The sequence below is a fragment of the Diadema setosum genome, chromosome 17, assembly GCF_964275005.1.
Source record: "Diadema setosum chromosome 17, eeDiaSeto1, whole genome shotgun sequence".
In the NCBI taxonomy this organism is placed as follows: Eukaryota; Metazoa; Echinodermata; class Echinoidea; order Diadematoida; family Diadematidae; genus Diadema; species Diadema setosum.
Window position 1 is genome coordinate 16,614,829 of NC_092701.1, and position 12,347 is coordinate 16,627,175.

Consider the following 12,347-nt stretch of genomic DNA (forward strand, 5'->3'; position numbering starts at 1 on the left):
TACAAGTAAGAACCATTATAGTTTGAAATCAGTCATACATAGTGACCATTTGCTAACAGAAAACAACTTGAGATGCAAGATATGCAACTTTCTATTTTGTTTTTGAAAACTTACCAAATAAGCACATAAAAATCCCAAACCGAAGGATATAAATCCAGTATTTCCGAGTCACAGAATTCATTTTGCACAACCAGAAAAAGAATGGACAAGTCACTCCACAGATTCCATGATGCTGTCTGTTTGCTCAGCTCACACCACACTCTGGCATGTGTGGGCCTGGCTTGCTTGACTCATAGCCAAAACACTGGATACAGGCAGGGTTAGTGTGATATCAGCCTGGGATTTCCATCGACACACACGCACATTGCTTGCCCTTCAACACGCTGTGTGCTGTAACAATGGTGATGTCATCACCATCGAAAGACCCACAGAGAAAGGGGCTACTAGGGGCTACCAGGGGGCAGTGAAGGGGGTATAATTGTGACAGAGTCTACAAGTTTCTGTTTTGATGGAACAATGGGTGGTGTCACCACTGCCTAAATCCCAAAGATAGGGGCTAGCTGGATTTACCATAAGGCAATGAAGACGGCAAACTGAGGAGTTTGTTTAATACTGGTTCACTAGGGAAGAGCTGTCTGGTATAAAAATATGTTTACAAGGAACAAAGATGGATTTAGAAATTTGGGGCAAGGTTAAAGGAAGGAACGGTAGCGGAGAAGAGTCGGAAGGAGAGACTGGAATTGAGGGAGAAATGGTTAAGAAGTGGAGGGGAAGGTGGGTGGCAGAACCTTAATAAAGGAGAGGAAGAGGGAGAAAGAATCAGGAGACACAGAGGAAGAAACAATCGACCTTGAAGCCAGACATGGGAAGAGGTGGAAATACAGCTACGCAGTGCTTGTCTAACCTGAAAATGATTATCAAATTTCAGTTATTTCATAATCTATTTTCTCCTACCTTGATAAAATCTTTCCAAATTGAATATCATGTAGTGTTTATATACTTGTCAATACTTCATTTGGGAAACAAACAAAAATATTTGTTTTACCTGAACAATGCAAAACAGAGAAAATCAAGAACAGGGGAATGACATTATACAAAGTAACAGTAAATGCTTCACATTAAAGACATACTGAGACTTCTAGGGAATGTAAGAAAGGGAAAGTCACCTACTTGACATTAAAACATAATGACACTTTTTATAGGGAATTAAAAACAAAGAAGAAGATATTTAGAAGATAAAAGTTTGACCTGTCTGTTGGATACCTTTATTGAACTCCTCTGTACATTGACAAGTGTAGTCTTGAATGCCATCAACACAGGTTGCTCCATGGAGGCATGGTTCCCCCACGCAGTCATCAATGTTCTCACACATGAGAGGAATCTGTGAGGTGAGACGAAATCCTGGCGCACAGCTGCACTCAAAGTCACAGGTCTGGGAGGGCAGGGGACACGTTGGCTCACACAACTCAGATGGGTAGCATCCTCCGTGGGACACATTCCTGGAGATTCAGACAGAGTTCCAGAATGGAGGGGGTTAACGGGAACAGAAATATGGTAGAAGTACAAGATGAAGTGTTTAGACACAGGAAGATGAGCAAATGATGGATTGAATGTGAAGAGGAAATGAGGGAAAGAGAAACAGGAAGATGAAATTTAGTACCAGAGAATGGTAGCAAGTCAGGGGGAGAAATAGGGATAGAGGACAGGTGATCAGTCAGGTCAAAATGTAAAGAAAAGATACAGCAAGGATAGAAATAATAACAACACATATTCAAAGAAAGAAGGATAGTGGGACAAAAATAAGAAATAGATCGGAGAATGTAGGAGGTGAAGTAGAAAAAGCAAAAAGGTTTATGGTAGGAGAGATATGGGTAATGAGAGAAAGGGAGAAAAGGACGATGAGAAAGACAGACAGAGAAAGCAGATGATGAGAGAGGGAGAGAGAGACAGACAGACAGACAAACAGACAGACAAACAGAGGAAAAAAGAGAGAGAAGAAAGGATTATTACATTTTTATTACTTAGGAAAGTCTGTTAAGTCTGTTAATCAAATATCTTATCTACATATAACATACAGAGATAGTACGATTACAGGAATGATCCATTTCAATGATGTTAATACACAAAAAATATGAATTTAACATTTTGGTTGGGCTATAAATGGCACTCCAACATCGGAAGCTGCCATGACTCACTACGTAATCATTTTTGAAGCGCTCACCTCTCCAATCTAAGCTGTGAATCAAGATCAATCAGTTCGGGCGGCTCGGACGAGATGCTGAAAGTGACAAAGCGTAGCTCCTGGAAGCATGCCCTCAGTGAGGGCAGGCCAGTCTCGGGAAAGGGCTGAGTGATGGAGGTTTCGTCCGTGACGCCTCCGATGAAGAGCTCTCCGGCATTTAGAGTTTGAGCCTGGCCAGCTTATGGGTGGAATGAATGCAGTCACGCGACAGTTAGTGGCAATATGTTATGAGTTCATGGAAACATGGGTCAACAGGTCATAAGACTTCATTGCATTTCCATTACAACTGTTATTGGACAATAGATATTCAACACATGCATATATACATGTATGTGGTGCACTTTGAGCACTCTTACAGAGTGGATCTGGCGAAAAATAACTTCATATCATTATCATTATTATCACATAACCCACATGAAGAAGGAGATCTTTAAAGGGAGAAAAACGTGTGGAAAGCCAAAGTCTCAAAACATAACTCTTAAAAACAGTTTTGTGATTTTTCAATTATTATCTTTTTTATTTTCCTTGCAACAAAGTCGAGCTAATTATATCTAAATTTAAAGCTTAAAGCATCAGGAGAATTCATATCTGCCAAAATACAAAAACAAAATAATATTTCATACATCATATGACTTTCATAATAATGCATCAAATATATGCTTTTCTATGATGATTCACAATTTAATGTTTTAATCAATTTTGACAATTTCTGCACCACTGTTTTCCCAAATTAAAGTCTTCATGTTTTCATAGTGCGTTAGAGAGGCAGTTTAACTTTGGGAGCCGTGATTTCAAAAATGTTCAAGATAACACATTTGATGCATATGTGTAGGTCTGTTGTATCACAAAACATCCTACCATACAACATTTTCACAATAAAGCCTAAAATATAAGGAGATATCAGTGTTTTTCTCAATAAACCATAACTGTAGACGGTTTAGTCTGGAAACACTTTCATCATAACTATTGTTCACATTTTGTGTATTTAACAACACTTACCATCAATAATATGGATTAAAATTTTTACAGTGGTTGTTTCTATCCCTAACTCACAATTTAGAACTATTTTAAAGCACTAATGCTGGGTTTTGTTTCAACTGCAAATGGTAAATTATGCCTTTCAAGGTATAGCAGTAAACTCCAGCTGGAGTGCTACCCATCATATTGACAGATTGCATGACTACTCACAATAGGTGACTTCTACCAGCTCCGCCCCAAATTCATCCTCCAGAGATGCCACTGCGCCTTCTCGTCTCACTCTCACATAGTGCCACTCCCCATCGTCAAAATCTGAACTCGTCGTCATGGCAAACGCTCCTTCTCCTGTGCCCTACATCACGATGATTACAGAAAACATGTATGGTGTATGTGTCTGTCAAATTACTGATGATCACATCTTTGTTTTTGCAAATCATTTTGTCATCTTTTGGCCTTGTGCAGAGAAAGCTGCATAAGACCTGACAAATTTCCTTTCATCATAGTCATATCTGTGACATATTATTCAATAACACTTAAACAAAAGGGAATTTAACCTCACAATGTCAAATGAAAATGGCAATTTCTCAAGAACACAATCAATAGACCTTTTAAAAAAAAAATGAAGAAACTGCTTTTACATATCAAGGTAATAAAGGGAAAATACACTAATGCTTGAAGACGACCTCTGACAGATTTGTTCACTTGATGCTTTTGAAGACGATATTTTTCTCCTTTTTCTGTTTTTTAATGAGATGAAACAGATCTACTAATTATGATTCATGCTAATGACTTCCTTGTCATCACATGACCTATGTACATACCCTGGTGTTAAGTCCAAGGACTAGTCGGCCCTCTTTCATGTACAGGGCTAGATAGGCTGGGCCACCAAGATAGAAGATCAGGCCAGTTGGGACTCTATTCAAGGTAAACCAAGACAAAGAATACAACTGACATTACTCACATTGAAATGGGTTGTAATGTAAAATGCATGGAGCTACATCTTGCAAAGTTTAAATGTCAAAAGAAACACAAAGGTCTGTGTCTCTATCGGGTCTAAGGCAATCACCCCCTGGGTTACCACCCTTCCCCTAATCCTAATCTTGAACTTAATCCTAAACCTAACTCAAACTCTTACCCTAAACCTAACTCTAACCCTAATCTTTGCTCTAACCTTATCACTAACCAGTATTTAGTTGGGGGGGGGGGAGGGGCGGTCTCTATCACTGGATGATGCACGTGAAGGGAATTTCAACCCACAGAAAAAGAAAAATAGAATGGAAGCAGTGGTATTAAAGCAGCAAAATATACAGTAAAAATCTACAAAACAATTAAAGGATTTATTACAGCCACTTGAGGAGTGACAAAATGATAACGACATGATTCCATGAACACAGGAACTACTTCGACTTGTCGGTAAGACATTATGCTTATAACTGGCCTTACTCAGTCTAGTTGCCATGGCACTGCATAGTCTAATTTCTCAAAAATGTGTTCTGCACTTTATCTTTTATTCAGCCATATCTATTCTAAATCAGCTTGTCATAAGGATTGAACCCTTCTTCAACATACATACATGTGATGCTGGTGCAATTCAACTATAATGAAGAAAAAAAAAAATCATGTCCTCTTATTCAGTGGCAGCTGGCCAGGACAGGAAGAGGTTCGATCAATCATGTTTTCAGACAAAATCAGATCACATGATTTGTGTATACATTGATGCAAATCCCCAGTGGAAAGAGATATTCTCTTCTTATTACTCTAAACATGGAGACAAGTTTCATTTGGTTTGATGATATCACTAAAAGCACAGATTAAACTGTTCTCTGACTTTCATAAACAAACATTCTGAATGATGATAGCAGCATTAAAGGCTAGCTAGAGAAAGGTTGCCATTATGACACACAGAATGTCTGCAATACCACAGTAGACATTTCCTAAACTGATTTTTTTTTCTTTTAATCTCAAGATTTCTGACCGCTCTTATGTAGTCAGATTACAAGTACACATCAAATACAGACATTTCAGATTGTCAGACGATCAAAACATATAATGTAATAAACATTATCCTGGACATTATTTTTAACACTTTTACTCAACAGACAATTTTGCTCATAGATTGATAGTCGACTTGAAATTTCATGGAAAATAATGCATAGTATCAGGTGGATTTGCGTGCCAACTGGAGCCAATAATATTCCAGCTAGTATCACCGAAAGCTGATGGACACAAAATACTAGACATGCTCTCAAAACTGTGTCTTGGGTGAGGAAATAAATCCCAGTCTGTGGCGACGTTATCTCATTTCCCCACATTCCACTTTAAAAAGAGCGGGAGGGGGAGAGATGGTAGCTGGAGTCACTCTCTCAACAAACATATGTCTGCTTGGAATCATCAAAAAGTGAGGAGAAAGGGAAAAAACAACAACAACAACAGAGGCCCCTCGAAAGATTCCTGCTAAATCTTGATGTTGTCCTCATTTCTGGTCTAGTGAGAGTTGATGGGGATTGGGTGGCTTAGACTACTGGATTTGGACTGAGAATCATTGCTGGATAAGAGGGAATACTGAATGTTGATCGTCTGTAAGAGGTAATACTGAACGTCGTCTGCATGGCACAAGACATCCAATGAGACATGAGTGGAAACGGGTCATATCTGTGCTAGGGGATTGTATCTGGGGAATGGAGAACAGCGATTCCATGATGGGGAGCTATAAGCTGACATTTGAGCTAAACCTTTAGTAATGCATTAAAATGCTGTACGGATGATATAATTCAAATATTTTAGTAATTAACTTTTCTTCCAGATATTCTTTAATGAGGCAAACTTTACTTTCTAGAAGAGCCTCTAACTGGCACTGTTTGCTATGATTCAGGGATGTTTTACAATATTCAGACCTTCAGGCTAGTGTTCAGCAAACATCCCTTGCCATATTGCTAAGAAGCAAATGCACATGAAAGTTTGGACAACCAGTTGCCTTGAAATTGTGAAAATAAATGAAAATGAAACACTTTACAAAAACAAGAATGCAAAATGAACAGACTTTAATACTGCAACTCACATTAGTTACAACCAGATGCTATATCTTGATGAAATATGTGTCATTTCTCTGTTTCACAGTTGATGCTACATGTAACCTCCTAAACAGCACTGCAGTACCCTGAGGGCTTAAAAGGCATAATTTTTTGGGGAAAAACAGTATTTTTTTCCTTTCCTGCTATAGGCATGTGTAGTAACACAATTTGGGAAAAACAGTATTTTCCATGAATTGAAACCTGCAGTATAAAAAAAAAAAAACACTGAAAAAAAAGGTAACAGTTGGCATCTCATGGGTACAGCTGAAGAGACAGCTCCTGTATGATTGGTCAACAATGTACAATAAGTCATGTGACTTGATCACTCACTGATGAAGCAATACATTATATGAGTATGTAAAAATAGAGAACCTGTTGCTATTTTGACAACACAACATTAATGCCATGGATGTTTTCACAGATATTCATATATCAAAAAAAAAAAAAAAAGAAAGAAAAGAAAAGAAAAGAATCATGGTGTATGAAAGAGTACAGAAGTGTGTGCACGTGTCTGTATGGGTCTAGGGTAATTACCCCCTGGGCAATTACACCGGACCCTTCCCCTGGCCCTAATCCTAACCCTAACCCAAACTCCTAGCCCTAAACCTAACCCTAATCTTTACTCTAACCTTGTACCACTAACCAGTATTTAGCCGGGGGGGGGGGGGGGGGGGGGGGGGGGGGGTGTAATTGCCCTGGGGGGGGGGGGGGTTGGTTGCCTGGATACGGTCTGTACTCCTGTAAGATTTTTTAAATTGGTTTTGTCAAGTTGTAAATACATGTAGGCATTTCTTAAGTGACTACACTTTGGTAGAATTTTCAGAATTACTCTCTAAAATGCATCAAAAATGACTAAAATACTTTGACACAGATGTTATTCTAAACCCCAATGTAATTGTGATTTAACATCTGCTTCCTGACATAGTTGATTAAATGGGGGGGGGGGAATTATATGACTCATTCTGAGATTCATTAAGACAAAATTGCAATATATATGATTTTACAGAATTTATGCATCATTATTCAAGTACTGTAGTTCTGTAGCACTTGATATACAGATAAAAAGCAGACATGAAGTAAACCAAGATTGATTTGGAATCACCAGAATGACATTACATGGCTTTCCCTGGCTGGAGATTCACATATTGAAGACCAGTTCATAAATGACCACAGAGTCACATCAATGGGATATGTTTGCATCTAGAGCCAAAAATATACATGTGATGGCTCAGCTGGCTTAAGATCAGTGGGTTAGGCGCTTCCTGTCACCAAGCTAGATTACCTGTAATTGGCTCTGTCTTTACCCATTAACACTCTCATACTGATAGAAGAGCAAATGGCAAACACAATGAGGTGAAATACTTCTGACACTCTGTGAATAAAACAATTCAATTGTTGTAGCATTAAATGGCTGACAATATAGAGAATTAGTGAGGATTAGTATCGCGATGTACAATAACAATGCACACAACAACAAATTTTGCGGCTGCCCTGTGTCAAAAACATCTGAAGACGAGCTAGGAAATTATAAAGCCATATTTTTATGCTAAAATCTCTCATCTTTTTCACATGGTTAATGAGACTACACTGCACCAGTAATATTTCTTGGCAATCACAGGAAATTTGCAGTAGAACCTGACTAGACATTGCAATTTGTGACCATAATAGTGCAGTTCTCACTGCAAAAAAATTATGTAAAATTTGGGTTGTGATCGGGGTCTTTTCATTATGATTCAGCATTCTCAATTTCAAAACTCTTTGAAAGGTCACGATTATTTGCAAAGAGCTGACCTGCGCATGGCAGTACATGAATGCATGCTTGCTACAATTAATCAAATTGCCAATTCATACCAAGGCATGCCACAGCTGGTAAAAATTGCAAGAAGCGACACATGCTGTGCATTGTGGGGTCTACAATTTTGCTATTATGGATAACGACCCAAATCTAGTAAAATAGCATGTTATTTCTCCTCACACTGTAAAAATTTCGAAATTTTGGCCACAATCCTGATTGTAAGCCAAAATAAAGCATCATTTTGAATGCAATGGGAACAGCACTCATGTAGATATCTTTGCTCAGTTCCAGCTCAAAGTGGATTGTTGTAAACCCTGTAGCTTGTGTGGAAACCCTGACATACATCTGCACCAACTGTTGACCGACCGGAGAGAGCTGGGATTAAGACGGGAGATTAGGCTGCTTCTCAGGCATAGAAACAATCCTCTACTCCACTAAATATGGCTTTGGGTGGGTAATCTCTTATCACACGCACACACACACACACACACACGCACACACGCACACACGCACACACGCACACACGCACACACACGCACGCACACACACGCATGCACACACACACACACACATACTAATATTTGCTACTTCTAACTTTGACCCACTGCGGATGACTCTTACATATTGGTTGACGCAGAGAATAACAAGTAATGATTTGGCACTGAACTCAGCGAGTGTTGAAACTTGAAACCTCAATCCTTTCTTGCCACCCTTTAATCCGTGCATTCACATTGATTCCAAGTGAAATAAGAAGAAAAAAAATTATACAAATGATACATAAATAAACGCCAAGTATATGGACACTTGCTCCCAATTGGGACAATGGGCACCCCCCCCCCCCCAACTGGGAAGGACTTTGGGAATGAAACCCTTAGAAAGTGTGAGATCGAAGTGGATTTGTAATTTCTTCCTGATGCAGCTTATGCATACAGATAGACAGATAAACAGACATACAGACCGATAGATAGATAGACAGATAGATAGATAGATAGATAGATAGATAGATAGACAGATAGACAGATAGATAGATAGATAGATAGATAGATAGACAGACAGACAGATAGATAGATAGATAGATAGATAGATAGATAGATAGATAGATATGTATATGGTGTTGGGAAGGCCTAAGGGCCATAGTATTTCCTGATTGCTTTTTTCCCCACCCAGCAACTTAACCTGTTAAGGATGAGTCCCAAGTATTCTCAGGCAGGTGTCTTTGAAGGGAACTGAGTGTTGTAACAAAATCAGCCCGTCCTCAACGGATTAAGGAAGCACATCACAGGAAGCCTGATTTCTTTCACTCTTGTTGTATTGTGCTTGTTTTGTTAGTTTTGTTTTCTTTTTATTACTTACTTGAATTGTCCCCTGCAAATGCCAAATGAATAATCATAAGAATAATAATTGCATTCTTTTAGATGCAGCTTTGAGTGTTTATCCAATCCTCCCAAGATCAAGAACATATAGATTAATATGACCTTGTACTGACAAAAGCAATCCTAACTACTGGTATGCAAATAAGACATACTCTGTATGAGATGACAAGGAAGTGTGTTTTTGTTTTTTAAAGATGGAGAACTCCTACACTGGCAAACTCATTTCAAAACACTAAGATTTTCCTGAAGACAATGAAAAAAAAAGAAAGAAATAATTGTATTTTGATAGCTTTATGGAAAAGAAATACATTGTATTATCGATATCCCTTCCTGGCGAACTTCATTCAGAACACTAAGATTTTCCTGAAGACAATGAGAAAAAAAAAGAAGAAGAAATAATTGTATTAAGCTTTATGGAAAAGAAATATATATTATATTATCGATATCCCTTCCTTACTTTAGCTCTAATATCTCCATCATTATTTTGGCTGTAAAAACCAGTTGCTGTGACGGTGTATGAAGCTTGAGTCCTGTAGCTCTACAAACTGCCTGCTGTACAATCCTATTATTCCTTTCATATCAAATTTGTGATTGCACAGATAAAAAGTCTGTAATGTGATGATCACTTCCTGGTAATCTTCTCAGCAATCATCTCCGTCTGAACACATCAATCAGGATCTAATTCAATGCCATCTAAACACATTTGAGATGTCTACACACAAAATGTAGCCATTTAAATTCATGCAAGATCACCAGATACAGAGAAGCCTCACATGTTGTTGATGTCTATTTACACTAAGGAGTTTTTATAGGAATGGAAGTTTGGCAGTCAGAGAGTCATTTGCTCACTTGAGAGGTTTTCACATCCACATGTTTGCCATTCTTTATTTTGACACGGATCTTGTAAAGTCATAGCAAAAAATTGTCTAGTACTGGAGTTATGTGTCATGTAGCCTCATTTCATTTCAGTGCAATTTGGGAAGTCAAAACTAATAAAAATCTTGCCTGGAGTGAAAGTGAACATGTTAAGTTCACCATCCAAGACTAGAAAAAATGTCTAGTACATCATGTACTGGAGTTACACTTTGTACATGTCATGCAGCTTCGTTTCATTTCAGCGTAAATCTCGTAAGTCAAAACTAATAAAAATCTTGCCAGGAGTGGAAGTGCACATGTTAAAGTGATAATACAGTATTGGTGGAGATGAGAATTTAGCCTTTAACTTTTTTGCAAGATACCAATAAACCACTTATGAAATAGTACAGAGCATACCATTCTTTAGAGGAATTCAAAGTTTATTTGATGAAAACAGGTTTTGAAATCTCAGCCATTTCAAAACCAATTTTCATCAAATTAACATTGAATTCCTTGTGGAATTACACGCTGTTTCATAATTCATAAGCGGTTTTGCATTATCTCACCAAAAAATTTTGGAAACTTGAAGTTAGGTCTCAACCAAAAACTATATGATCCCTTTAAATTAACCAGCCAAGATTAAATAAACAAGTACGTGAGAGATCACTTTCAAAGCCTCCCTCGAAATATATGAAAAAGTGAAAAACACAGAATTGCTCCAACTCAACGGCTATTACAATTTATATTATAGAGATGACAAAACTTGATATGGCGAAAAAATGTCAAGTATCTCGGAGCAAGACATTTCGAAAGGAAGGTAGAGTTTAGCCTTTTAACTTTTTTACAGATCAGAACAGATTCAGATGTAGACCCTGACATTTTAGAAGTGGCACCACTTGACTTCCTACCCACTCCCTCCCGAACACTTTACGTTTAAAGACCTTTTCTTTCCTGAAAATCCTAGCAGGTTCTGTAAGTTAGATCCATCTCATCTTTGAGCACAAAATAAATGTCTCTTTTATTCTCTCTTTCATTTTAATGGATTCTCTATGGCACTATTAACTTTGAGCAATAAAAATATTTCAACCTGTACCACTTTAAACATATTAAGGTCCAGGCATGAACTCGCTGAAAACAGTTCCCTAATAAATCACTGACATTTTTCCCAACAGGTATGGTGAGTCTGTTTTTAGCTTGAATTCCTGCCAATTAACTGGGCAGGATTTATTTCCCACTGTGGCTACCGTTTACCGCAACTACACACCATGGCCTTTTTTTACTTTGCGTGCAACGAGCTTGGAGGATTTTGTTTATAACCATGATCACGTCTAGGCATTCTTTTTTTGTTTCATAGAATGACTTGCTACTTTGGCACCACATCCACCCGGGCTTACAACCATATCAGTAAATGGATGCACTGATGTGACTTATAATACACAGTTAGTGACAGCTTTCATTTCATGGTATTGTTATGAACATATTCAAATGTGTTTAATCAGAAAAATCTCACCAGTACCTTCACTGTAACATCAGTGAATTCAACCACAAAATCACTTTACACAAACAAAGAAATATAAAATAAAACAAAATCAATTACTTCTACAAAAATAAAGACAGGTATAAGTCTTAGATTAAAGTTCCATTAAAAAAATATGTTACTCCAGATAGGTCTTATGCTATGCAGATAGCTCACCTGGTTCTAAATCGGAGAGACAGGACGGTATGAGTGCCAGGGGTCAGGTCATGATTGATGGAAACAAAAGAGGAGCTAGTCTGGAGAGTGACTGTAGTGGGTGGGGCGCAGAAGTCTCCAGGACATCCATCTTTTACCCCTACGAGATCAGAGGCAGAGTCAAAGTCTAGCAGGTTGGAGCTGGTCCGGATGTAACTGATGCAGGTTACTAGGTAACCGTTCAGTCGCTCTGTGTTCACCTATTAATGCATATTGGATAGAAGAAAACGATGATGGAATTGTTTTGCAGAAGACAACAGAAATAAAAATGCTAATGGTACCCATTTTCATATCAATATTA

General features: G+C 38.1%; 1 protein-coding gene across 1 annotated transcript in view; it reads right to left on the reverse strand.

Moving 5' to 3' along the window:
* Window positions 1-12,347, reverse strand: part of LOC140240723 (uncharacterized) — a 68,879-nt gene that overhangs the window by 31,583 nt on the left and 24,949 nt on the right. The window contains exons 4-8 of the mRNA XM_072320487.1: window positions 12,008-12,246; window positions 4,042-4,135; window positions 3,431-3,572; window positions 2,222-2,420; window positions 1,264-1,499 (exon numbers count right to left, since the gene is read on the reverse strand). Coding sequence (XP_072176588.1) covers window positions 1,264-1,499; window positions 2,222-2,420; window positions 3,431-3,572; window positions 4,042-4,135; window positions 12,008-12,246 — 910 coding nt within the window. The remainder of the gene's footprint in view (window positions 1-1,263; window positions 1,500-2,221; window positions 2,421-3,430; window positions 3,573-4,041; window positions 4,136-12,007; window positions 12,247-12,347) is intronic.